This window comes from Podarcis gaigeae (assembly GCF_964106915.1).
Source record: "Podarcis gaigeae genome assembly, chromosome: 13".
Classification (NCBI taxonomy): domain Eukaryota; kingdom Metazoa; phylum Chordata; class Lepidosauria; order Squamata; family Lacertidae; genus Podarcis; species Podarcis gaigeae.
The window spans coordinates 33,416,474-33,442,780 of NC_139689.1; the positions used below are offsets into that span (position 1 = coordinate 33,416,474).

At 44.5% G+C, this 26,307-nt stretch overlaps 2 protein-coding genes across 5 annotated transcripts in view; both read left to right on the forward strand.

Moving 5' to 3' along the window:
- Positions 1-9,701, forward strand: part of KPNB1 (karyopherin subunit beta 1) — a gene marked incomplete at its 3' end in the record, with an annotated part of 33,793 nt that extends 24,092 nt beyond the window's left edge. For 2 of the 3 annotated variants that reach the window (XM_083708666.1, XM_083708667.1), the window contains 7 exons: positions 2,522-2,604; positions 4,356-4,463; positions 5,156-5,299; positions 5,394-5,499; positions 6,305-6,419; positions 7,168-7,329; positions 8,289-9,701. In XM_083708666.1, the coding sequence (XP_083564792.1) occupies positions 2,522-2,604; positions 4,356-4,463; positions 5,156-5,299; positions 5,394-5,499; positions 6,305-6,419; positions 7,168-7,329; position 8,289 (719 nt within the window). Of the gene's footprint in view, positions 1-2,521; positions 2,605-4,355; positions 4,464-5,155; positions 5,300-5,393; positions 5,500-6,304; positions 6,420-7,167; positions 7,334-8,288 lie in introns of those variants that run through there. The other variant, XM_083708665.1, reaches the window with a different exon arrangement.
- Positions 9,702-24,893: 15,192 nt separating this feature from the next.
- The window catches only part of TBKBP1 (TBK1 binding protein 1), a 54,414-nt gene continuing 53,000 nt past the window's right edge, over positions 24,894-26,307 (forward strand). Inside the window, exon 1 of one of the 2 annotated variants that reach the window (XM_083708759.1) lies at positions 24,894-25,334. The gene's annotated coding sequence lies outside the window, so the exon portion shown is untranslated. The remainder of the gene's footprint in view (positions 25,335-26,307) is intronic. The other variant, XM_083708760.1, reaches the window with a different exon arrangement.

Genomic DNA, 26,307 nt, shown 5'->3' on the forward strand with positions numbered 1-26,307 from the left:
GAGGACAATATGAAAGGATGGATGTGGAGCGTGGGATCTCTGTTAAGGCAGAATAGAACTTGTAGGGAGGGGGTAAAATAGTTCTTTTCAGGAAGCGATTAAGCAAAACATTCACCTTTTAGTGACTCCTGGGGTGGTGTAGTCAAGTTTGCCTGCTGCTTTAGTATATAGTAATTGCATAATAGGACTTAGTTTTAGGGCCTCACTTGGCAGCCAGCCAGAGTTTGTGGCTGCTGCCCATGCTTCCCTTCTGCAGAGGTGGGGACTGCAGGGTCCCATCTCTGACCGTGCTAGACTTCAGAGCTGTTTGGAAGCAAAGTGAGTTTTTGCTACTTTGGAGGACCTCAACTCCACTTCCATCGCAGGTATGAGCCTTCCACCTTCCTTCTGTATCTGAGGAAGCCTGTGTAGCTCATTTGCAGCCATTCTGAGCTTTGGAGGTGCCTTGGAATTCTAGAAACGAGGTCAAACACAAGTTTATCACCTACATGCTGCTAAGTTTTCATCAGCTTTTTTTTGTCCTCTGTTGGGAGCTACCTTTTATGGCTTCACATTCCTTATGGAGAGAGGCAGATCTCTATCTTGACTTCTGTTTTGTTTTTCTATTCACATGGCTAACAACAAATTGCACACAGCAGTTATGACTAAAGAAAAAACAATACCCGCCATTTAATTTAATACATAACGTTGTGTATTTCTTAAAGCTCCTTGCCCCATACTAACAATGCTTATAAGGGATACTCCTATGTAAAAAAATAGCTGAAGCTGCTATGCTGTACACAGCTGCCTGGGAGTAAGTTCAATTGAATACTGTGAGATTGGCTTCTGAGCAGACATGCATACAATTGCCCTATCACTGTTTGAGGTGTGGGAAGTTTTATTAGACAGTTACTTGTTCAGAAAGCTTTTTCCAGTGGTTATGTCACCCTGATAACCTGAAGAGCAGGATAGCATTTTGATGCACACTGTCAAAGTGAAGTAATGGCTTTAAACTAGTTTGAGATGAATAAGGAATTTGTTTCAGAAGAGGTTGGTATCTGTAAAGCCCGGCTTTTATTCTGTCATTGAGTAGCTTTCTGTTGCTTGATTTGTTGCATACTGAAGAGTAGATCCAGTTATGTTAGTTTTGCCCTCCTCTGGCAACCTGCACAGAATTTTGCTTAATCGGTTGCCATCAATTTGATTTTAATTAATTTTTATAATGAAATATTTTTAGAATGTGTGATTATTTGACTGTTTGATTATTTGATTGTTGTTAGCCGCCCTGAGCCCGGCTTCGGCTGGGGAGGGCGGGATATAAATAAAATTTATTATTAGTTTTTATTATTATTATTTTCTGGACTTTCCCCCCCCCCCCCCGATGCCTATATATCAAAAGTGAGAAACCTCTGACCTGTAGACAGGATGTGGCCCATGGCATCTTGGCATCCAGCCCCGCAACCTGGCATTCTGCAGCACCTGCATTAACTAGGTGGAAAAATTTCCATGGAAAAATAAAAGTATTGAGTGGATCACAGTGAGCCCTCACCACCTTTCCTCCTCTTCCTTCTGACGCTTCTAATAACCACATAGTAGATGAGAAATGATTCATCCTAAAGTTTAGACTGCAACAGTTGATCGTCTTTTTGTGTGCCTTTCATACCACATTTTTTAAAAAGAAAGAGCATTGTTGCTATGGCTGTTCGTTTGTCTTTTGGAGATGGCTGAAAAAGAACAAGAAATAGTGTACGCATAAATAAGAAACCTAGGTGGATTAGATGTGGGTTCTGGGTATAAAACACCTGGGTTCAAATCTCACTTAGCGTGGGGCACTAACACAGCCTTTGGACTAGTAGGGGCTTCTTTTTCCATGCCCTCCTTTTTGTTTGGAAACTAGTTATGTCTTGAAGGCTCCCTTGACACTTGTGTTCACACAGCTGGCACCAGAGCAGTTTCCAACTGTGTTTTGGATGTAATGCTCAGCACAGTTGTTTCTGAGATGCAAAGGGATGGTGGAATGACCATGTGCCCAGGCAGAGAAGAACACAAGCCTGTGACGCACTGACTCCCAGTTTCCTCACCATCTTAGGATTGGGCAATGTGCTTGCCATCTGCAGCAAGCCTCGGTGTGACCTTGAAATCCGTTCTCATCCTTGGTTCTCTTGTCGGAAGAGAGGAGGAGGACTGGGTGGAGGGGAGGTCTTATGGGGCGCTTTTTAGACCAGCAGATTCTTACTACTGTAAAAGTAGGTATGCCATCCAGATAAGTATAGATGCAATATCAAAGTAGCCTCAATTCTCTGTATCATTAACAACAATGTGTTATTGACACGTGGATTCAGTATATTAGAGGTTGGGAGCCTGGGGCTCACAGATGCTGTTGGATTTGGTTCTCATCATTCCCATCAAACATGGCCAATGGTCAGGGGTGATGGGAGCTGTAGTCTAGCAACATGTAGAGGGCAAACGTGGAGATTGTGGTCTTCAGGGCCTTAATTTTAGATGCCCTAACTGTTTCTTGTCTCCCCCACCTTCTCCATAGTTTTGGGAGGAGAATTTCTCAAGTACATGGATGCCTTCAAACCTTTCCTGAGCATTGGGTTGAAGAACTATGCTGAATACCAGGTAAGGCTCTGGTCACTCACAGAACATTTTGGTTTTCTTGGGTTTAGTTGGCCTGCATGGTGTGAGATTTGGAACACATAGGCTGCCCTAGGAAAGGAGGTGGGGAGCCACCAGCCCAAAGGTCAGATGTTGCCACATTTGGAAACTTATTTGCTGCTCAGTCTCCCCTATACCTCATGCCACAATTAGACTTCAGAAGACCTGCTTACTCCAATAAGAGTATGGTGGGAAGTTACTTTTAGAGAGCAAGAGGGAATGAAATGTGTGGAGCTGAGATGTTTTACTCAGTAGCATCTAGGTAGCATTGTTTAGATCAGCAAGAAGTTCAGGCAGTAATTTTAGTTGCATGGAAGAGGTGAACAAACACTTACTGATCAGAACAATAAACGGATGTTACCTGAACAGGTTGTTTGTTTTAACAATAAAATCCTGAGGCTATAGAAACCTGAAAGGTACTTTGTCTCTTTCCCAATTGCTCTTCCTTGCTGATTCCAGTTGCCTTGAAATCCTACTGTCAATTATGTGCAGCTCCTCACCAATGCTCTAGAGGGCCCCAGGGTATAATTTGTTGAAAAGATTCTATGGGCTTCTGTGCATTTTAAATAGTGCTAAAGCTCAGAAGAGGAATCAACCTCCATAGAAAGCAACAGCTTCTCATCAGGAGCACAGTCCTGCTACATGATATCAGCTTATTAGTCCAAATCAAAAATTGCATGCCATAGGAGCACACTTACTTTGAAATCAAATCCTGGATTAGCAAAGGTGCAGAATTATTGGTAGTGTGGTGGGCAGGCAAAGACACTTGATTATAGTACCACAGCAGGTGGATATCCTGTGGCCCTCAGACAGGGCTAGGTGACAAGGCCCTGTATTCCCCAGCCAGAATGGGTACTGGTGAGGGCTGATGGGAGCTGTAGTCCAACAATCTCTGTGTTACTAGGGAAGACGAAAATACTATTTAGATCTGTAACAATAATATAAAGCCACACACAGATCATCAGCTTGTCTGAATCCTACATTTCCATGATAATACTCTAAATTAAAACTAAATTGGAATATGCCAGGAAAACTTTGGATAGTTTTCAGGGACCATGTTTAGAGAATGAACACAGAAAGGGACCCTGATATTGCAGAACCCCCTACAACATCCACAGCTACTGGATAGGAGGTGCATTCCTGAGAGCCCCCATAGCGCTGCATGTCCAGATTGAAAGTTTAAGCATGAATTGATACAAATATGGTTTAAAATTCAGCTTAAGGTACTGCAAACGGAGATACCTGCTTAGAAGTTGCTGGATTCGTAGAGCACTGTGTAAGGGCATCGAGTTCCAAAGTCCTGGAAATATTTGCTAGGCTAGGGAAAAGGGGTGGGATATGGTGAATTGGAAACTGATTTGATTAGAGGGTTTATTTGATAGATGAATGTAGCTCACTAGTAATTCAGTTTGGTGTTGAGAGTTCAGGGAAGGGCATTGCTCCTAGCAAGTATTTGGCACTACAAACTGATTCCCAGGTATTGCTTCTTTCCCAGCCAGCAAACCAGCTTGCCTCCTTCCCGCTCCTTGTAACTCTGCATAAAACAGTTAGCAAAAGCTATGACTCTTCCAGACGTGTCACACTTGAGCCCTTGCCTGCCTTGCTGGCTTTATTTAGCCTTTTTAATAGGGCACGGGTATAATGATCAGCACTAGAGGGGGGCGAAAGTGACTCACGGATTGGGTGGGTGTAATGCCTTTCTCTTCTCTCCACAGGTCTGTTTGGCTGCAGTGGGCCTTGTGGGTGACTTGTGCCGGGCTCTGCAGTCCAACATCCTGCCCTTTTGTGACGAAGTTATGCAGCTGCTTTTAGAAAACTTGGGGGTGAGTGCCTCCTAGTTAGCTGTTTGAACAAGGAGGCTGGCAGAAATGATCTAGAGATGAGGGGGGAAAGGCTTCTAAATAGAAATCCCTAATATGCTGGAAGACTAACAGGTGTAAACATTAAGTAGCTATGCTGGCTAGGTTTTTGGGCAAAAGAGACACTTCTAGGCAAGAAGCTTTTGTCTTGCCCGAGTTTTCTTGATTGATCTCAGTGTGCTCATGGAGTTTTATTCTTCCTCTCCCTTCCCGATGCTTACATAGTGTGAGGGTCAAAAGTCACCATTGCAAAAGAAGACTCTAATCCAGCGATGGATATTTCTACAGTGACTGGGAATATTGTACCTACTTTGCCAAAACTGGAAAGGCAAAGGGCAAGATGCATGAATAAAGCTTGTGTAACACCTGGGTCTTTTTATCTTTTCACAAAAGTTAATGCAGCTTGGTAAATTATAAATAAATAAACCCGCCTCTCCTGCAGCTCAGGATCACAATCTTTCTGGGGGGCTTAGTCCCATACTTATTTCTGAGTAAACATACAAACAATCTTACCTAGGTTGCTTGGTTAAAACTGGAATAAGCTTTCAGTACTTTCAGGATAGAGTATAATAGAGATGCAAAATGTTTTCACACTTAATATAATTGCTCAAGGTTTTCACTCATACCATGAATAAAATAGCTCCTTGTCCTTACAGAATGAAAATGTGCATCGATCTGTGAAGCCCCAGATTCTCTCGGTGTTTGGTGACATTGTTCTTGCAATTGGAGGGGAATTTAAGAAATACTTAGAAGTTGTACTGAATACCCTACAACAGGCTTCTCAAGCCCAAGTTGATAAGGTAAGGCCTGCCTGGGAACCTGGGCTGCTGTGCAGATGTGTTGCACTGTCATAACCAGCCCAGACTGATTGCTGCTGTGCTTTTTTTGCCTTAGTCTGACTATGACATGGTGGATTACCTGAATGAACTGCGAGAGGGCTGTCTTGAAGCCTACACAGGAATCATCCAAGGGCTGAAAGGAGATCAAGAGAATGTGCATCGTGAGTATTTAAAGTTGGGCAAACAATTTCAACATCTTTAATTTAACCAACTTGCACGTGGCTCTTGTGAAGTGTAATGTGGGTGAGAAGACACTCTGTCCAAATCTCTAAATTGCCTTGTTCTTATCTCAAGGGCTGTCAGAGGAGTTGTAGTATATTGTCTTAATTGCCACACCTGTGAGTAGGCTGTTGAATATGTTTTTGTGAATGGAAAAGCTGACCAGGAGATCTGAAAGTTGGACAGAGTCAGCAGATGACCTTTGGGCTAGTTTCTCATCACCTTGTATCTTAAAAGGGTTACGTTCCATTATTCTTACAAAGCCGTTAGTCTTAAAAATTACACAATGAAGGGCTGCAGAAGAGGCAATCCCACCCTGAGATCTGTTGCCTTGGGTCACTCACCTGTGTCTCCTACTTGCTGTGCTCTGGGACCATTGACTGCTATGTTCTGTGGCTGCAATATAATTACACCTGTGTCAGTTTTCAAGAAGAAAGGCTACTCCATGTTGACCGAAATAGCAGCAAACTTGGATGCTCACTATGTGTGTGCTTGCTACTTAACATGGTGTGTGTGTAGTCACTTAAAAGAAATATTGTTCTTGGAGTCAGCAGTCTTGAGTGAGGTGGTGTGTGTGTGTGTGTGTGTGTGTGTGTGTGTGTGTGTGTTGGGGAGAGTATTGTGGGTTTCATTTGAACCATAGGTTGTCTGTGGTGGATCTGGGTGCTTAAATAAAAGTTTAAATATCAGCAAGCAGAAAATAGCTGTGCAGCCAGCCAGTAAAATTAAATGCTGCTTTCTTTTCAGCGGATGTGATGCTGGTGCAGCCCAGAGTAGAATTCATCTTGTCGTTCATTGACCATATTGCCACAGATGAAGATCACACTGATGGGGTTGTAGCCTGCGCGACTGGACTCATAGGGTAAATGCCGACAACTTATTTGTGCTTTGGGAAGTGGGGAATTTGGAAGTACCACACTGAACCTCAGGTGCCCCCTGTGAATCACATTTACCATAAAGGCAAAATGAGGTATTTTAAGCATGGAGCCTCCACCACCAAAATAGACTTTCACAAGCGTTGGCTTAGGTTTTACATGGTGCAGCGTTAAGGAACTTTACAGTAAGTATGGGTAGTTTGTAAGCACACCTTTAAATTTGCAATTGATGTGGAATAGGATGGCCAGTTCACTGAATGTGAACTCATTTTGCAAAGACAGTCTTTAGACATCAGCCGTCTGAGCCAAACTGGTGGTTGTGGTACCTTGCTAGAGTGATGTCCTTCAGTGATATTCTGACTCATAGCTATACTTGAGTTGGCTTAACAATAGTATAAGAACATAAATAAGCAAAGACTTCTTAAAAAACAGCAACACTGAAACCCCAGCAGAAAAGCAGCAATATCTGCAGCAACATCCTAAGTCTCCAAAAGTTGTGCTTGGCCATGCTTAAATTGTCATACTTCTACAGGGAGGTTATTTCATAGTTCTGGGTAACTAGCAAGGGCCTGTCCATAGCAGTCCATATGTGTGCTCTCTCCCCTTTTCTCTGTGGAACAGAAAGTTATAAACTCCAAAATGGCAGGTAACTTGAGATAAAGGCTAGGAGGAGCCTCATTCAGCTTGCACATTAATAAAGAGATTTCTATTTGTACCCTTGTTTGTTTCCCGTAGGGATTTGTGCACAGCATTTGGGAAAGATGTCCTCAAGTTGGTAGAAGCTAGGCCCATGATACACGAACTGCTAACTGAAGGAAGGAGATCAAAGACGAACAAAACAAAAACGCTTGCTACCTGGGCCACTAAAGAGCTGAGAAAACTGAAGAATCAAGCTTGGTAAAGAAGCTATTTCTGTTCCTCAAAGCAGCTTCACCTACATAGTTTTTGTCAGAGATGCAGGGACTAATGTCGGCCTTAGGACTTTAAGATTTCAGTAAAGATCAGTTTCTTTCATCTGGTGTTTTTCCACCACTTGCTGAAAAATTCCGTCAGCCTGGAAGCCCATCAGAATGAATTGTGGAAAAGAATCAAACTTTAGTAATTCAGATGGTAATTCAGCCTAGGACTCAGAGGGTCAGCGGTTCGAATCCCCGTGATGGGGTGAGCTCCCGTTGCACGGTCCCAGCTCCTGCCAACCTAGCAGTTCAAAAGCACATGGAAAAAGTGCAAGTAGATAAATAGGTACCGCTCTGGCGAGAAGGTAAACGGCGTTTCCATGCGCTGCTCTGGTTTCGCCAGAAGCGGCTTAGTCATGCTGGCCACATGACCTGGAAAAACTGTCTGCAGACAAACATCTGTTCCCAGTAAAGCGAGATGAGCGCTGCAACCCCAGAGTCGTTTGGGACTGGACGGGGTCCTTTACCTTTACCTTTTTATGGAGTCTCTTGGTTCTGGGCATACAGTACTGTAGATTGAATAGCTTAGTGGAAGTGGAAGTTGTGTGCTATAGTGCAGCATGTCATATGCTACACGTCCTTAGTTTAAACCTCTATATGTGTGAACTTGGGAGCTTTCAAACTGTGTTTTGAAAACCCTAGAAGTCATTAGAAAGCTATCAGGGGTTTCTCAATGAGAAGATCAATGAAACTGGAAAGTTGAAAGATAGCTTTTCTTCCACTACTTAATTTTTTGTTAAATTTATGTCCTGCCCTCCTTCCTCCTACTGATTCCCTCCCCATCCACTCCCAGTTTACATGAAGCAGTGGTGTAGACCAGCATAAGCTGAGCGCGAAGCTTACAAAACATTCCAGAATTTGAGTGCCCTTTTCCAGCTCACAATATCCCTTCTCTTACAGATCTGTTACCATTGGGATGACACCTGAGACCCCCACTGGATAATCTCCAATCTATTGAGAAAACAAACCCAACCCGGAAGTGAGGAGTGTGCACGGATGCTGAGTGTTTGGGAATGAGAGGATGAGTGAGTGAGAGGCTTAAAACACACCACGGTGAAAATCCAGCCACGGCAAACGGCAGCAGCGCTGTTAATGGAGCTAATCACTGACTTGCGTAGCAACGAAACCTTGTCATCGCTTGCCTCCAGGAAGTGGAAAATGATTGGTTTCCATACTTCAATGCGGTCTCTTCTGACAAGAGACAAAGGACTAACTTCTGTGTCTTGTCGCCAGTGAAGAGGGAGATGAATTAGTCTGGAGAGAAAGAGAGAGAGAGAGAGAGGAAAGCTAGTTTCAGGATCAATTCCGAGTGCTCATATAATAAGGTCTGGCTTTCGTTGCTGGAAAGAGGAGGCGGTGGGAACCCCAGCTCACCTTTTGGGAGGGGAGTTTTTGGCCACTTGTCAGTGCACGAGAGAGCACGAGAGAAACGGGACGGGTGAAGGATTTTCTTTCAAGAGTGAGTGTGTGTGAATGAGGCGATATCTACATTCTCAACTTTTAAGTCATTGCAGTTAATCTTTCCCAAAAAAATAAGAGAAATACTGAAGAGGTTAGCAGTTGCATTTCATAAAACTAACAAAGTTCAGTCTACTTGAAGCGGCAGAAGAGTAAGAGTTTAAGGGGGGAGGGGGGGAAGAGAAGTTGCTCCGTAATAGGGCTTCTTTAGAGAAACGCTGGTGGGATGTTCAAAGCTCCCGTCGTGACACTTTTTCACGATCTTGTTTCATTAAAAAGCGCCTTTCCTTCCTTAATTTTGTTCAACTGTGAATGTAGAAACCAAGGGGGCAGGGTGGGGGGAGGCGGGGAGGGTGTCCAGAAAAAAAAAAGCTCTCACGTATTAGTAGAGAGATTAGGATCCAATTCTCCAAATGGGATGCAAGGCTTTAAAACAAAACAACTATGCTAAAAAAAAATTGGCAACGACAAAAACCCAAAGGGACACAGCCCCTCTCTTGGCGTGAACAAAGTAGCCCGAACCACACACAACTGTGCCAAAGAGTTTAAAAAAAAAAGGAAACAAAAGTCCAAATGAGAAAAAGAAACCTTCAGGAAATATTTTGGATTGCAAAAAATGAGGATGAAATTCAAATGTTCAAACAAAGCAAAAAGATAAAAGTACGATTTGGAAACCTCTTGGCCTATTGGTTCTCTTTATTTGATTCTGAATATGGTATTAGTCTTGCTGCACTTCAAAAAGGAAAAATTTATATAAATATATATATACTGACTTGAGCTTACACAGGATGGCACTTGTAAAAGGTTATATTTTTCCACTGCAGTTAAAGATTAATAAAATGGTGTCAAACATTCCCCCAGTACTACTTTTTTTTCTATTGGTCTTTCCAGTAAACAGGAGATCCATGTTACTTCATTATTATTTTTTTTACAAAAGAGAGCAGTTCAGATATGGGCAGCTATGTTCTAGGTGTACCAGTTTAAATTCTATAGTTCTATAACATTTAAAACAATTTCTTAAAAGGAAGGGGGAGAGGCAGCTGTTCTATAGCTGTTTAGGATTCCTAGACAAAGGTTGAAGGGGGGATAAGACACACCTGCTTCTAACTATGCAGCTATTGATGCTTAGGGGCTTTTAAAAGATGGGTGCTTTTTAAGCTTGCCTTGTCAGGAAATCTAATGTCTTGCAAGAAGCATTTCTTTTTTACAAAACAAAAAAATACCCTTCCTCATCCACTCCCATCCCTTCTCCGGTTCCACACTTCCCCAGGCTCGTCCTGGGATCCTCTTCAGTTGCCCATCCTCAATGGAAAGCAAGCATGCCAGTTTCTTGTACAGGGTATCTGACGCGTGCCTTCCAGTGCCAGGTTCAGAATTGCAGCCCCCACTGCTGACTTCTCGAACCAGTGTACAAAAAGAGACCAGGTGATGACTAAGCAGGAAGCTCCAGCGTGAGTCTGAAAGATGGGCTTTTGACAAACCTGGGTCCACCTTATCTTAATGCCTTTTTTTCCTTTGGGAGACACCTGCGAAACGAAAGCCATTCCTGAATTTGGGGAGATGGGTGTGTGAAGGGGAGATCTGATCATTCCTCAGTGCTACTGAACTCTGTCCAGTGTTGGCTGTTCAGCTGTAGGCTGCAGGTAAATAAAGTACACTGAGTTAGTAGTGGAAACCAAAAAAAGTGTGTCTTACTTTTTTTCTCTGTCTTCCTGCCCTTCAGTATTTAAAACGGCAGAGGCTGGAGCTACAACCAGACTCTGTTTTAAAGAAAACCTTTCTTCTGAGCTAGGCTTGGGGGTGGGGAGGAAGAATCCCATACATGCTAGAAACCGATAATTTCTATTTCCATTCTTTACTCTTCTGCATATTCTGTGCAAGCTACTTAAAGCATGCTTGCCCCTTTGATTCCTCCTCGCTTTGGGGGAGAGACTATAAAATATTTGGAGGCTTATGTGTGCCTTATAATTAATGGAATGCATCTGAGAGGCTGCAGATTTCAGCTGCTCACCAGCTCTGCCTTAAGTAAAATAGAAATTACTGTGCGACTTTGGGTGTGGAGAAGAGGAAATGCTGCGTAGCTGGAAATGCAGTCAACGATACAAACTGGCATGTTCATCAAAGTGTTGTTTCCTGACTGCACAGCCAGCCTGGAGGCAACCGCTTCCTATAGATGCAGCTATTTTAGGGGAAATGTGTGTGTGGTTCTGGTTCATATTGGAACAGGCCTTCCTGCCTCATGACTTTCCGAGCTGAACACAGTCCATCAACCATGGATCGTAGTCTGGCAGGTGCTCTGAGGTTGAGGTGAGCTTGTGGACTGCGTCTGATTCATAGGTAGTACAAATCAGTCTCGAGCTTCTGGGATATACATGAGTATGTTGTTTGCAACACATAACACACTTTTTAAAGGGCCTTAACGGCAAGTCTTATTTCTGAGTGTCTGCAGAAGACTTCCTTGTGTACAGTATGTCTGCTGCATTAATGTTTAGTGTAGCAACTGGAAATGAAATCCAGCCTCTTCTTTTATTCCAAGGATTTGTGTCCTAGTTGCCAGAGCGGTGAGCAATAACTTGTTGAATTCCTCGTTAAAATTAGCATGAAATAACTAACAAGTGTTCCTGGGATGAATGCTTCAGACTTGCTCACTTGGCAGAATTTAGCTGCAGGTTTGCAGTCTCTTTTTGTGGACGAGGTTTAGGGATCTTCCTACATAAAAATAAAGAGTTTGTTGCAAGTGTGCTTTCCAATTATTGACAAATTTCTGTGGATTTCTAGTGTGGGCAGGGCCTGCGCCAATTATATTGGAAAAACCTTCAGTGAAAGTTAGAGCAACTCTTCAAAGTCTCACAGAACGCAGCCCCCTTTACTTAAGGTCTTTGCGGTAGCGCAGGATCCCTTAGTAATCAACAAGCGCATTCAGGAAGCTTATCACACCACACTTTCATATTTCCATGAATGTGTGTTCATTCTGAAAAAACCTGAGGGCATTGGACCAATCTTTTAACATTCATTTTCTAGAGGGACAGCCATTTAGTCTGTTGCAGCAATTTTTCGGCACATTTAAAAGTTTCTTCTGGCCTAAGCTTTCCTAGATAAGAGCCAACTACATCAGATACATGAAAGCGTATCGCCAGTTGGCAAGCAGAGAGATGCCTCAGTGTCTGAATCACTCCTGCCAAGAACACTTTTTTTTACTGGCCAGAAGGCCATGAAATGGCCATTGGTAAAAAAAATGTTCATACAGCTCCTACTGTTGGAACTGTTTCCCTTGTCTAAATGGAGTAGGCAGTTGCAGAACTTCCTCCCGCCTCTAGCATATTGGATGTCTGTTTCTAAGCATTAATTTTTGCGCTAGAGCAGGGCATGTGCTGCTTTGATTTGTTGCACCCAAGCTACCCCATGCTCCTGTTTCTAACAAGATGCCTGTGCTAAATGTCTTGTGTGCACTGATGTTCAGATGGTGGGAGTATGTGTGTGGTTACTCAGTACAGTCGTGCCTTGGTACCCGGACATTTTGGCTCCCAAACGTCGCAGACCCAGATGTGAATGTTACATTTTGCGAACATTCTTTGGAATCCAAACATTCCAACAAGGCTTCCGATTGGCTGCAGGAGTGTCCTGCAGCCAATCAGAAGCCACGCTTCGGTTTCTGGACATTTTGAAAGTCGAACCAACTTCCGGAACAGATTGTTTGACTTCCAAGGTACGACTAGTGAGGGAAAGACACTGCATATGCTTGGGTGCTTTCATGTTGCCTATATATATTCTAGGATTTAGGAGTTGGATTTGAGCTGCTTCCACAATTGCAAACCAGAACCGTTGGCACCACTCCCTCTGCGTAACCAGTATGGCTGGACTGTAGCTCAGTGGTAGAGCACATGCTCTGTGTGCAAAAGATCCCAGGGTCAGTCTTGGGTAGAATTGTGAAATATCCTGAAACCATGGAGGCTTACTGCCAGTAAGAGTAGACTGCAAAAGAACCAGGTGGGCCAGTAGCTTAGCTTCAGGCACCAAGCCTGTTGGCAGACCAACTCAGCGCAACAAATCTGCAAGCATGACCCCAAGGCTGGCAATATCAACCCCACTGTGAGGGAATCAATTGCAGATGACCGCAGTACCTGGACACAGGCCCACGCATCTCCAGCAGTGACCAGTGGCAGAATGATCTACAACCCTGGATATTGTCGTTTTTTAAGAGTTCTGAGAATTGCTAGGAGGCTCCTATTTATGTACCTCAGAGGTACAATTCCCATTCCCTGGGGATTGAATGTGAATATGCTCTATGAGAGGAATAGGGGTCTCCTAGCAACTCTCGGCACCCTTAGCTGACTGCAGTTCCCAGGATGGTTTGGGAGAAGCCAGTGGCATAATAGGTAAAGGTAAAGGTCCAGTCATGACCGACTGGGGTTGCGGCGCTCATCTCGCTTTATTGGCCAAGGAAGCCGGTGTACAGCTTCCGGGTCATGTGGCCAGCATGACTAAGCCGCTTCCGGCAAACCAGAGCAGCGCACGGAAATGCCGTTTACCTTCCCGCCGGAGCGGTACCTATTTATCTACTTGCACTTGATGTGCTTTTGAACTGCTAGGTTGGCAGGAACAGGGACCAAGCAACGGGAGCTCACCCCATCATGGGGATTCGAACCGCCGACCTTATCGGCAAGTCCTAGGCTCTGTGGTTTAACCCACAGCACCACCCGCATCCCCAATGGCATAATACTGCTTCATTAAATGTTTAGTGCAGACAGATGAGGCCGGAGTTGAGGGTTCGGCAATAGGATCAATACCATTACCACCACAACTCCCTAGCTTGTTAACCAGGGGTCCTCCAGAAAGGGCTGCATTAGGACTTCCAAGTTCAAAACAAAACAAGGCTAAGATGGCATATGATTCACCCAGTATTGTGTCTGTGGAGAGCTGGTGCTGAAAATGGCCACTATGGTTAACCCAGTTATGAGCTCCTGAGGTCTAGTCTACTCAGGCAGCAGAAAGAGACAGTAGTCAGAGTTGTGTACGGTGGTACCTCAGGTTAAGAACTTAATTCGTTCCGGAGGTCTGTTCTTAACCTGAAACTGTTTTTAACCTGAGGTACCACTTTAGCTAATGGGGCCTCCCACTGCTGCCACGCCGCCAGCGTGAGATTTCTGTTCTCATCCTGAAGCAAAGTTCTTAACCTGAGGTACTACTTCCGGGTTTGCGGAGTCTGTAACTTGAAGCGTCTGTAACATGAGGTACCACTGTATTATCTAATCTGGTGGGAGAGGATACTCATTTTGAATGCTTGCATTAAAAATAATAATAATCCCTGTAAACAAAAAGTCCAGGGCATCAGGGAAAGTGGTAATAAACTACCTGTTTCATACTTGCTTATTTTATGGAAATAAGCCCCCCCACCTCTCAAGAAAGAGGTAAAGTCTTTTCCACTATACCACATTAAGAGCGCAAGATAGTAAAACGATAGGAAGAAGAGAACATTTTAAAATACAATATTATTTTGACATGAGGTAGGGAAATAATTTTTACCTTGTCAGGCTGGCTCCATGAGTATCAAATGTATGGTATTTTTATTACTAAAAGACGTTTCTGCCCTGCCTTTTGGCTCCCAAAGTTCCTCACCTCATAAATTAAAAGCAAAATAACCCTGAAGCATTTTCCCCTCGAACTGATTTTCTGTTTGTTTTCCATTATACACCTTTAGGCGCCAAGCGAAAACGTTCCTCTTTGACCAGGCCTTGGGCTGATTAACATGCTGTGTCTTTTTACATGTGTCTGTGGGAGGCGGGTTTATTGGTTTGCTTTATTCTCGTTTTTAGTATGTATTTTGTTTTTTCATTTTGTATTTATATGCCTTGAACCACCCAGAGCATTTCAGGTGAGAGGCAGTATACAAATTTAAACAACAAGAACAGATAATTAAAACTAACATATACAGTGCCTTTTAAGCCACAAGGATTCTTCTAGGCACAGAGGGAAGAGCCTTTAGACCTTCCTTATGTTGTTGAACTGCGAATCCCATCAGTCCTAGCAAACATGACTAATAGCCAGGACTAATGGGGGTTGCAATTCAGCAATGTCTGGAGGACAAACTGTGCCATACAACTGACCAAGGCTGAGGAAGTGAAATTTCTGGCTTGCACTTAGGAAGATTGTGTGCCAACACACTTGGTTGTACCCTAGTTTTGATCCTGATCCATCTGTCTCTGCCTTGGCCCCCACCCTTTCTTGGGGGCCAGTATTCCTAAAATTAGAAGTTCATAAGATTATCTGTTAAGCTTCTCACCTGCTCCTGGAGAATAACAGTAAATCTAAGAAGCATCTCTACCCGCATCGTTCAGCCAGACACTGAGGTCCAGCTCTGAGGGCCTTCTGCCGGTTCCCTCTCTGCGAGAGACCAAGTTACAGGGAACCAGGCAGAGGGCCTTCTTGGTAGTGGCACCTGCCCTGTGGAACACCCTCCCATCAGATGTCAAGCAAATAAACAACCATCTGACTTTTAGAAGACATCTGAAGGCAGCCCTGTTTAGGGAAGTTTTTAATATTTGAAGTTCTGTTTTTAGCCCTCTGTTGGGAGCCGCCCAGAGTAGCTGGTATAAATAAATAGTATAAATAATAAAATTATTATTATTACTACTACTACTAAAACACCTGCAGAGCTAAGTTCCCTATTTTGGGCACCCCAGTAGTTGTGATTGGCCCAAGGCTTACCTCTCTCACTGAAACAGTAAACTTGTTTCTGAGCTGTACCACTTCAGAGTGCAGAGGGTAGGGCTTGCATGCTGGAATGTACCTCCATGCAAAATATTCATTGGATGTAGAAGGTTACCATGTCAGGGAGAAGGGCAGGTTATAGCCTGCCTCCCTAATGCGCTAGTTTTTCGTTTTCTGTATGCAGGGACATTGAAACATGTGATTCTCCTACCTGCAGTCTGAAGTAGTACAACCCAGATACAGCTTTGCCACCACAGTGAGAACTAGGATGTTCTCCTTATAGCTCCAGATGTTGTGTTTTTTCCCTTCTGAGTCACTTGTCTAGCCTCGCACAATAAAGCCAGGCAGGCTGGAGAAATGTGCTCTCTCTCTCTCTCTCTCTCTGTGTGTGTGTGTGGTTTCTTTGTTCGTTTCATTTCATTTCTATTTTTTTTTCTTCCTTTCCATCAGCTTTAACATCAGAGAGGATCAAGAGCCCTCATTTGTACTTCAAAGTATTCCACAGCAAATTGGTAAAACCTAGAAAAGAAATCCTGAAAAATAATGCCTGCCTCTTCTTCTTCCTTTCCATTCTCACTTCTATAGACCTATTTGTCAGCAAAAAATAAATAAATAAAAAATTAAACCCTGGCCGCCAAAGGGATTTTCCCACCCCCTCCTCCTGCTTGTTTGCGTTGAAATTGCTAGTTTCCTTGAAAATACAACAGATGCAGAGGTCAATACAAGGTGCCTGACTTTCCCTACCAAAACGCGACGAAACGAAACGCTTAACTATCTGGAAAACTGAATTCTGCAAATCCAAACTTAATCCTGGGTATACTATTTTTGCAATTGTTAATTCAAAAAGTTGTCTGCTCTAGCTATCCTTAAAATATCTGTCTCCTTTTACACCTCCTCCTCCTCATATTCTTTCTTTTATTTGATGCATCATTCTAGAACGTGGGATGTGAGGCTGCACTTCAGAGGCAGGAACCTAAGTCGTATGGAATTCTGGGTTGCCGACTATTCTGCTTGTCCTCTCGTTCCAATCGTTTGCCATTCTGGGCAGGCAGGATGAACCTGTTGCCCTTTACTTGTTGCTGCACTACAACTCCCATCATCCCCGGCGATTGGCCATGCTGGGTGGGGCTGATGGGAGTCAGAGCCCATCAGCATCTGGTAGGGCTACAGGTTTCCCCATCCCTGGATTTGAGGGTTTCATGAGGACGTTTCAGGTTGGTTGCTGCTCCTGTTTCTGCTAATCCCTATAGCACAAAGGCTTGACATGTTTGCATGAACCATCTCAGGTGATCTGCTGTGCTAGACCTTGGGTTAAGAGCTTGAATAAGTATCCTTTTCCATCAGTGGTATGGCTGGGGCTAGGCTTGAAGGCCCAGAGCCCCAGGCCTTACAACCCGCCCCACCCCCATGATTACCAAGAGATGGGCTAACTGTGGTGGCAATACCTGAATCAGCAACTAGGCTGGCATGGATATATATATATATATATATATATATATATATATATATATATATGCAGGTTTTGGTGTCCTCGGGTGTCTTCCCGTGTAAAAGTTGGGGTGTCTAGGCGACGTTTCGACGAGGTCTCACTCGTCATCTTCAGGCTGGTGCTTTCGGCTTCTTGTTACTGGAACAGAGCGGGATCTCAATGTTTGAGTTCCTATAAATACTGTAGAGGGGGTGTGGTGTCTAGCCTCCAATGTTCTGGGCAGAGAGGAAGTTCCCAGGCTAGTGTGCCTTTTCTTCTTTTGTTCCTTAATTACTTGAGAGATACCTTGAGTGATTTCTTGAGTGATATCCTGAGTACCACTTAGGTGGGTCATTAGGTGTGGATTAGTTGCTAAAGTCTTTGTGTCTTGACCTCTTGAACTTTGTGAAGAGTTTTCCTGAGAAGATGGCTGTATTGCACTTAGTTGTGCTTTGGCTTGGCTTCGTGTATAGGGGCGAGCTGTGGTTTTGTGGCTTGTGTCAGCCAGATCTGTGTAGGGATTGCAGGGGGGTGCAGCATCCGGAGGTGCCACCATGGATTGGCTACTGGATGGTGTCAGTAATTCATCTGTGGAGAGGGTCTGGGTTTGGGTCTGGTGTGGTTGATTGGTGTTGGCGTTCTGTGTGCCTCTGGATCTGGTGTCACAGAACGCCAACACCAATCAACCACACCAGACCCAAACCCAGACCCTCTCCACAGATGAATTACTGACACCATCCAGTAGCCAATCCATGGTGGCACCTCCGGATGCTGCACCCCCCTGCAATCCCTACACAGATCTGGCTGACACAAGCCACAAAACCACAGCTCGCCCCTATACACGAAGCCAAGCCAAAGCACAACTAAGTGCAATACAGCCATCTTCTCAGGAAAACTCTTCACAAAGTTCAAGAGGTCAAGACACAAAGACTTTAGCAACTAATCCACACCTAATGACCCACCTAAGTGGTACTCAGGATATCACTCAAGAAATCACTCAAGGTATCTCTCAAGTAATTAAGGAACAAAAGAAGAAAAGGCACACTAGCCTGGGAACTTCCTCTCTGCCCAGAACATTGGAGGCTAGACACCACACCCCCTCTACAGTATTTATAGGAACTCAAACATTGAGATCCCGCTCTGTTCCAGTAACAAGAAGCCGAAAGCACCAGCCTGAAGATGACGAGTGAGACCTCGTCGAAACGTCGCCTAGACACCCCAACTTTTACACGGGAAGACACCCGAGGACACCAAAACCTGCATTCCTGTACCCGTGAAAATCTACGAAAGCATATATATATATATATATATATATATTCATTCATTCTGGGAGTGACTAGCTGGGCATGCACTCAGATGCTCATTTTATTTATTTTACTCAGTATATTTTCCTTCTCTGCAACACAATGATGCTTATTCCCAAGCGAAGTGTATTTCTCAGCAGGGCAGCAGTAGCAAATTCCCTTTCATTGTCACAGCGCTGATGCTGCCGGGTTTTGAATGAATTTAAATTCCCAAACTCTACATGCTCAAGAGTATTACTCTTTTATTTATTTATTAATCAGGACAGCAAATTGTGGGGCTTTGCTCTTAACGTGTGGGCTGTAAAAGCCATGGTATAAATGATGAATTTGTGGGGTGGAGCAGGGAGAATATTCACTTTTGTGCTTTGCAACTGAATTAATACACATGGCTGTCCTAAGGCCATTAAGTCCAGGGTCTAAAAATTCTCTAGCTTTTAATACCCTTAAATGGGCGGTAGAGCATAAGACTCTTACTCTCAGGGTTGTGGGTTCAATTCCCACATTGGACAAAAGTTTCCTGCATTGCAGGTATTAGAACTGGATGACAATCAGGGTCTCTTTCAACTCGACCAGCTACAATGGCTACACTCTGCCTCCGCATTGTCAGAGGTAGCAATGCTTCTGAATACCAGTGGCTGCAAACTGCAAGAGGGGAGAGCGCTCTGGTCCTGCTTGTGGATGTCCCATAGGCATCTAGTTGGCCATTGTGGGAACAAGATGGCGGACTAGATGGGCCTTTGGTCTGATCCGGCAGGCTTCCTCTTGTGGTGTTATCTTTCAGAGCTAAAGCCTGACACGTTATCTGGTGCTAAGACATGGCAAGGCTAGCCAGCCAGGCCCTTCTATCAGGCAGACTATGGTGCATGCTTCAGACAGCAGGTGCTTGGGGTAGGGAGTGATATGAGCCTCTCTGACTATTTCCCTTCAGCACCCTTGTCCCAGATATTCCCCTCTTTTGGGTCTCCCTGTCCTGGGCTCCCTAATCTGGTCGTCTGCCTCAGATGTTAACCCATCAGCAATACTGAAGTAAGATAAACAAGTTACAACACACACAAGGTAAAGGTAAAGGAACCCTGGACAGTTAAGTCCAGTCAAAGGCAACTATGGGGTTGCAGCTCTCGTCTCGCTTTCAGGCCGAGGAAGCCAGCGTTTGTCCACAGACAGCTTTCTGGGTCATGTGGCCAGCATGACTGAACCGCTTCTGGCACAATGGGACACCGTGACGGAAACCAGAGCACATGGAAACGCCGTTTACCTTCCTGCCGCAGCTGTACCTATTTATCTACTTGCACTGGTGTGCTTTCGAACTGCTAGGTTGGCAGGAGCTGGGACGGAGACACAGGAGCTCACCCTGTTGCGGAGATTCGAACCGCCAACCTTCTGATCAGCAAGCCCAGGAGGCTCAGTGGTTTAGACCACAGCACCACCCACATCCCTTACAATACACCCCCCCCCAAAAGTAGTTGGCATCTGGACAACTGGGTGTTTTCCGTGAGTGTCCATTTGTTAAAGAGTTTTAGTATTATTTTACATCTGTGTTTTTTGCTGTTTTTAATAATTTTATTTGTAAATTGTCTTGGTGGTGGTTTCAAAGGCACATTTGGGTTTTGAGAATGCTGTATGTGTCACCCACCCACCAAGAGAGAACCATGCACTCACAGACACTCGTCACTTTTCCAGGGGAGCTGGCTAAGAATCAGATCCACTACAGTGGTACCTCACGTTAAGAACTGAATTCATTCTGGAGGTCCATTCTTAACCTGAAACTGTGCTTAACCTAAGGTACCACTTTAGCTAATGGGGCCTCCCGCTGCCGCGCGATTTCTGTTCTCATCCTGAAGCAAAGTTCTTAACCCGGGGTACTATTTCTGGGTTAGCGGAGGCTGTAACCTGAAGCGTCTGTAACCCGAGGTACCACTGTACAACGAATCCCATTAAGAGCTGAAAGAGGAAATGGGAAAGAGAAAAAAGGTAACCACCCTCACAAAAAGCAGTTAATGGGTGAGTGGGTGGCCTAGGCACGAAGTCATGTTGGCGTTTCTTGGCCTAAATGAACCTTTGAACCCCATTCAGAGGCCTGGACAAATAACACCGCTTTCAAATTCTGCCTGACCGCAACCAGGACGGGGGAATGCCTGGTCTTATCTGAGGAGTTCCTAATATTGTCTGCCTCATATTCACACCCTCCTTGCCGTCCACAGCAGTGGTACTTTGGGAAGAGCCTCTCCCTCTGATCATCCCAGAAGTATGTGTAATGTCTCCCGTATTTTTTCCATGTAACATTTTTACAAATCAATTTCATTTGTTGAGACATTAGGAAGAAAAGGGGTGGAGGGGGGGAAGATGGGTGGAGTCGGGTGGCGATCTTTCTATTTTGCTTAATGTATGTTGGGTTTGGCGTCAGCGTTACTTGTGCCGGTTCTCTGCTGTTCACTTGTGTTCCTTTGGTGGTGAGAGAGGTTGGGGCTGGCCTAGGGTGTGGTTGTTTGTGCTCCCTTTGATCATAAAATGCCATGTTGGGACACATTTATGGCTGCCTTGAACAGTTTCAGTTGTGGACTTACACATGTTTAGGTTTATTGTTCCTTGTATTTTGAGCCAAAACAGAGGGACAGACCCTCCAACTGCCCCTGTTTTCCAGGGATAGTCCTGGATTTACAGAAGCCATCCCACTTTGCGATTTGATCCTGCTTTTCCTCATGACATCCCTACTTTCATTAGAGAAATGTTGAGGAAAATGTTGGAGGTTATGAAATGGCATTACTACTACTATTATTAATCGTCTGATTTCCTACCCATTGAATTCAGTAAACACCAGAGCACCTATGACAAACAGGTAGCAGGGTTGTTGTTGTTGTTTTTTACAAATATGTTTTGTTTTATTTTGAATTGTATTGCTTCATCATTTTGGTGTTTGCCACTTTGGGTTCCTTTGGGAAGGGAGGGCAGGATAGAAATTTAATAAACTGTAATAGCCCCAACAGCAGAAGAAAAGTCTAGCTATGTGGAAGTTGCTTGGAACTTTTCTTGAAGCAAAGTGACCGTCAATGTGAAGACCTTGGCAGCTGGGCTGAATGATACAGAGGAGAAAAATAAACCTGATTAAGAGGTGCGGAAGTTCAACAGCACACAGGTGGGTGAAACCGTGACAGACTTTGAATGTTTTGGCAAGATGCCAATGTGAAATGAGTGGCACCTGAAGGTGACGGCAAATGACAAGGACACTGGTTACACACACACACACACACCCTGCATGAAAGATTGAAGAGTTTTAATGTCCGCCACTGGGCCCAAGTTATAAAATGACAAAAGAGTCTTGTGTGCTTTCCATCTTCCAAGTAGTGTGGGAGGTAGATCAAGGGTCTAAACATTCCTATATATAGAAAATATTTTATTCTTTTTCCAGATTAAAAGTCACATTTTGTTGTTCACCAGTTCTGTTCCAATTCAACAAACCTAGTGACTTCCTGCTCACCAAACACCAATGTTTATAACCGAAATTACATACAATTGCGTTTTAAAGTTCTGTTGTTTTTCTATTGCATTTATGTTCTGCTGGTTTCTTACACTTCAAACCCCGCTTTGGTCTTCGCATATGGAAAATAACTTTTTAAATAAGACTATAAAATATTTCCAGTCCTCCTCAAAGGTGTCTAAATTTGTGTCTCTAATCAGTGCCATTGGTTTTGCCATCTCTGCATATTCCAAGATTTTCATCAACCATCCTTCGAGGGGCTTCTTTCATCCTTCCATTTCTGTGCATAGAGAATCCTTGCCGCTGTAGTTACATACGTAAACACAGTTGAGGCTTTATTTGGAATTTCGCTGTCTAATATCCTCAGCAGGAAAGATTATGGCCTTTAAAAAAATTCATTATACGTGTTTCATGTCCCAAAAGGCCTTGAGCCCTTTCATGAGCATTTTACCCAGGATCACATTGACCAGAGTTATATCCTGGGTGGTATTCAAACTTTCCACCTTTTTCTTTCAATTTCAATTTAATTTCCCCTTCTTTTCTTATTGTTAGGGGCACCCCAGAAGTACAGAAATGGAAAGTAAATTGTGCATGCTGCCAGTCTCATTGCGGGCCCCCACCCACTTTTAAAGACAATTTATAGTCCTTATGATGGCAATATAAGCTTGTAAGCGTATGAGCTTGCGGTGGAGTGGGCAGAGGTGAGAGGTTGTGAATTGTGCAAGGACCCTGTAGCCAGGCATGGATTTGAACCAGGCTAGCTCCATGTCCCTGACACAAGGGGTTTCACAACTGCACAAACAGTGACAAATTTCAAGAGGAAAGCAGAAACAAAAGCTTCGAAAGAGTCATCTGCGAGCCAGACCCCACTTGCAAGTTCACATTAAAAAGAAAACCTCCATGTTGTGGCCCACAAGGAAAATCCAAACTCTGCAGCTGGGGAACACTTTTATTAAAATCAACAAAACTTGGTATTACAATTGTTCTTGTAAGCTTTTGAAAATTAATAAAATGCAATTCACACAAAAAATAACAAAATGTCACAAAATAGGGAGCAAGCTTTTGGGTTTTTCAGTTCTCTTCATCAGGCTAGATGCTACGCAAAGTGGGGTAGGAGGATGAGGAATCCTTAAAGGGCAAAAATTAGGTTGGATGTTGGAGCTGGGATGGAATCTACAGTCGAAGGGAAGTTATTTTCTACCACCTGAACCACTAGTTAACAATACTATCCAATGCAATTATTCAATTTGGCTTTTTCATCACCTGGGGCCATTAGCCATGCTGGGAGTTGTGGTTCAGCAACATCTTCAGGGCCAAAGGATCCCTGCAAAATTGACCTCTGACTTTGCTAATAGGTAGACTGCCTTGCTTCTTTTTATTGCTGTAGTCTGACTAAGTAGGAACCTACACATTCTGCTTTAAGGCATGAGACAAGCCTGGGTAACAGCTGTGCTTTGTCCTTTTTCAAGGTTTGCCATACATCCGAATTTTCCGGACATATCCAGAAAACTGTGGTTGGTAGCAGTAGCTGGGTGGAAATTGGGAAAATGTTCGAGAAAATCTGGATGCATGACAACCCCATGTCAGCAGTGTTGTTTTTGCTGATTTTCCATAAAAATACCTCAACAACTTTTCTGTCTGGATTTTCACTGTTTGAAATACGGCAACCCTATTTAAACATGGTGACCAACCACTGCTTTGTTATTCTTGAATCCCAGCAATGACCTGACCTGCAATCTCCTTTTTTGAGACTGCTATGACTAAAATAAATGCAGACCTCATGGCTGCAACATTCACACCATTATTATTATTATTATTATTATTATTATTATTATTATTATTCCTCCTGCCACCTGCTTTGTCTAACATCCAGCCTGACGAAGAGTGAAGTTGGAAGCTTGCTCACTATTTCATGAGGTTTGGCTTCCTCCCAAGTATGAATTTTGAAGCATGCAGTGCTTCCCACATTTCAATATGTTACAGGTTTGGTGTTTTAGCAGTTAAAATTAGTATTTTGGTAGGAAAGGAATGTAGCAGGTGTTAGTGGTAATAAAAATATCCAAATGCTGTTTCTCTGCCCCGCCTTTCCAGGCATTTGATGTTAATTCATCATGATTGAACATAATGTATATTTTATATGTTGTATGTCATGAAGGCTTCTAGCTTTACAATAAATTACTCACATACTTTAGAAATTCTGTTTAATCTTTGTGGCATCAAATGCCGCATACAGATGATTTCGTGGAAGTCTTCTTTCAGATTTCACTGGGAAGTATATCTATTGCTTCCAAAATAACCTTCCACCTCTGAAATGGATACGACATGCCTAATAATATTATGTCATGGAACTTTAAAGTGATGATCTTCACCCCTGAACCATATCTGATAATAGGCTATAATTTTTTAACAGCATCCATTAATATTTTCTCTGCCTTCAGTACGTTTTTATTGGACATTGTGTGTGTGTGTGTGTGTGTGTGTGTGTGTGTTTTTAAATTGTAATGGGAACTGAAGACAAATGTAAATTGTTCATGCATCCAAAATGAGGCAATTTTTTCAGGATTTTAATTGGCTTTTTGGCATTGGGACATTCTTCCTTATCTTCAAGAAAATTGACACCTTCAAACGTTGTTTTGCAAATGTGACTTTGAAGGATGCTTTCACTTCTGTAACTGATGAATTGGAAGTGAATCCCCTGCTTTCGTCTTTGTTTTCCGCCCCAGCATCTATCTAGAGTTGGGGATACTGGGAAAGGGCTGGACTTTTGGAGGGGTGTTAAAGAGTGAGATGGAACAAAGCCCCTAAGTCACAGCAAGGTCCTCCCGACAAGGCTGAGCTTCCTGCCTCTCATTGCAAAAAGTAACCACTGATTTGAAACCAAAAATTAAATGGTCAACATAGCAAAAAAACGACCCCGGCCCCCTGCCTAAACTTGGCTTTGTTTGTTTCGTTTGTGCTGTGCGATTAGTTCGATTCGGAGGATGGGAGAGAAGGCGGAGGAGGAGATTGTTATTGCAGGTTCTCTTTAAATTAAAAAAAAAGGGTACCTCTTTTGCACTGTGACTGTTTCCTGCTTCTGGGGTGTATGTGTGTGTGTGTTCTCGGGAGCAGGAAACAGGAGCTGCAAAACCAAGGGAAGCGAGTGCGAGGCAAGAGGCTATACCAGGCCAGCCAGGAATGAGATTTCAAAACATTTCCTCCTCCTTCCAGAAATGTGATCGCCGTTTTCTTTGGGCAACGGGGAGGTGTGGCGGAGCATCCTTAGGCCACAGAAGGTGAAGCCACCACGTGGGACGCGTGGCGGTTCTGCCAGCCTGGTGATGATGGCACACTTCGTGGCGTGAGCCCTGGGGGAGGGGGAGAGAAAGAGAAAGAGAGATCGGCTGGATCTCGAGGAGGGGAAAGAGAGAGAGAGAGCCACCAAAGAGGGGGGAGGAAGCCCCTGAAGAGAGCCTCCCCCCTCCCCCCATCAAGCACCCACTTCTACAGCTGCTAAGGATGGAGGATCTTTCCCCACCAAGCGGGGAGGTGATGTAAGTCCAACCCTCCCCACACCCTTAACCTCGCCGCCTCCCTGCAAGAATAACCGGGGGAGGGGGGTGTCGGGGGGAGGGAGGGTGGAAGAGGGGGGGGTGTCGGTGGTTGCATAAGGGGCGGAGGGGAGAGCATCCGTGGGGGCAGCCCGGTGTTGATGCCTCCCCACCAACGCGCTCTCCCATCGCTGCGTCCTCCTGGGGGAAGAGGATGATGATGATGATGATGATGATGACGAGGCTGTTCCCGGGAGAGAGGGGAGAAGGTCCCCCCCTCTAACTCTGGGGTGGGGGCATCGCAGGACAACCCGCTCAGCTGGGGGCTCCGGGGCCTCGGCCCAGCGCCTGGCCGGCGGAGGCGCTTCCTTCCTTAAACAGACAAGATCGCCTTCCTGTTGCCAGGCTCGCTCCATCCCAGTTATTTGTGCGATGCTTGCCCACCCCCACCCCCCCACCCCCAGCATCTAACTGTATGGCGAGCCCCCAGCACTCCGTGCCCTAGATCTGCCCCTTTTGATCCCCCCCACCTCCCTATCTGCTTCTCTTGCATGCTGACCCCTTGCAGCTCTGCTCCCCCCCTCTTAGTTATTCCTCAGATCTGCTGACCAAGCGACCCATCGTCCCCAAGTGCCTGCTGCCCCTTAACTTAGTATTCTACTTCCCGCCCCCCATCAAGCCCACCCTTTCCCCCTTCTCCTCGTCTAACTCCAGGCCAGGTGCTGCTCTCCCTCAACACCCATTTTCCACCCGGAATTATAGAACTGCAAGTTGGAAGGGACCCAGGGGAGGGTTGCATTCTGCCCCCTGGCCCAATTCCACATTGTCCCCACTCTGGGTTTTCTTCCCAGCTGGTTTACCCCACCTGGCCCAGCCCTGGCCCGGTTGCTTAGTGTCCATCTGATAAACTGCACCCGCTCCCTTTCATAGGAAGCTGCCTTATACTAAGTCAGTATTGTCTACACTGGCTGGCAGG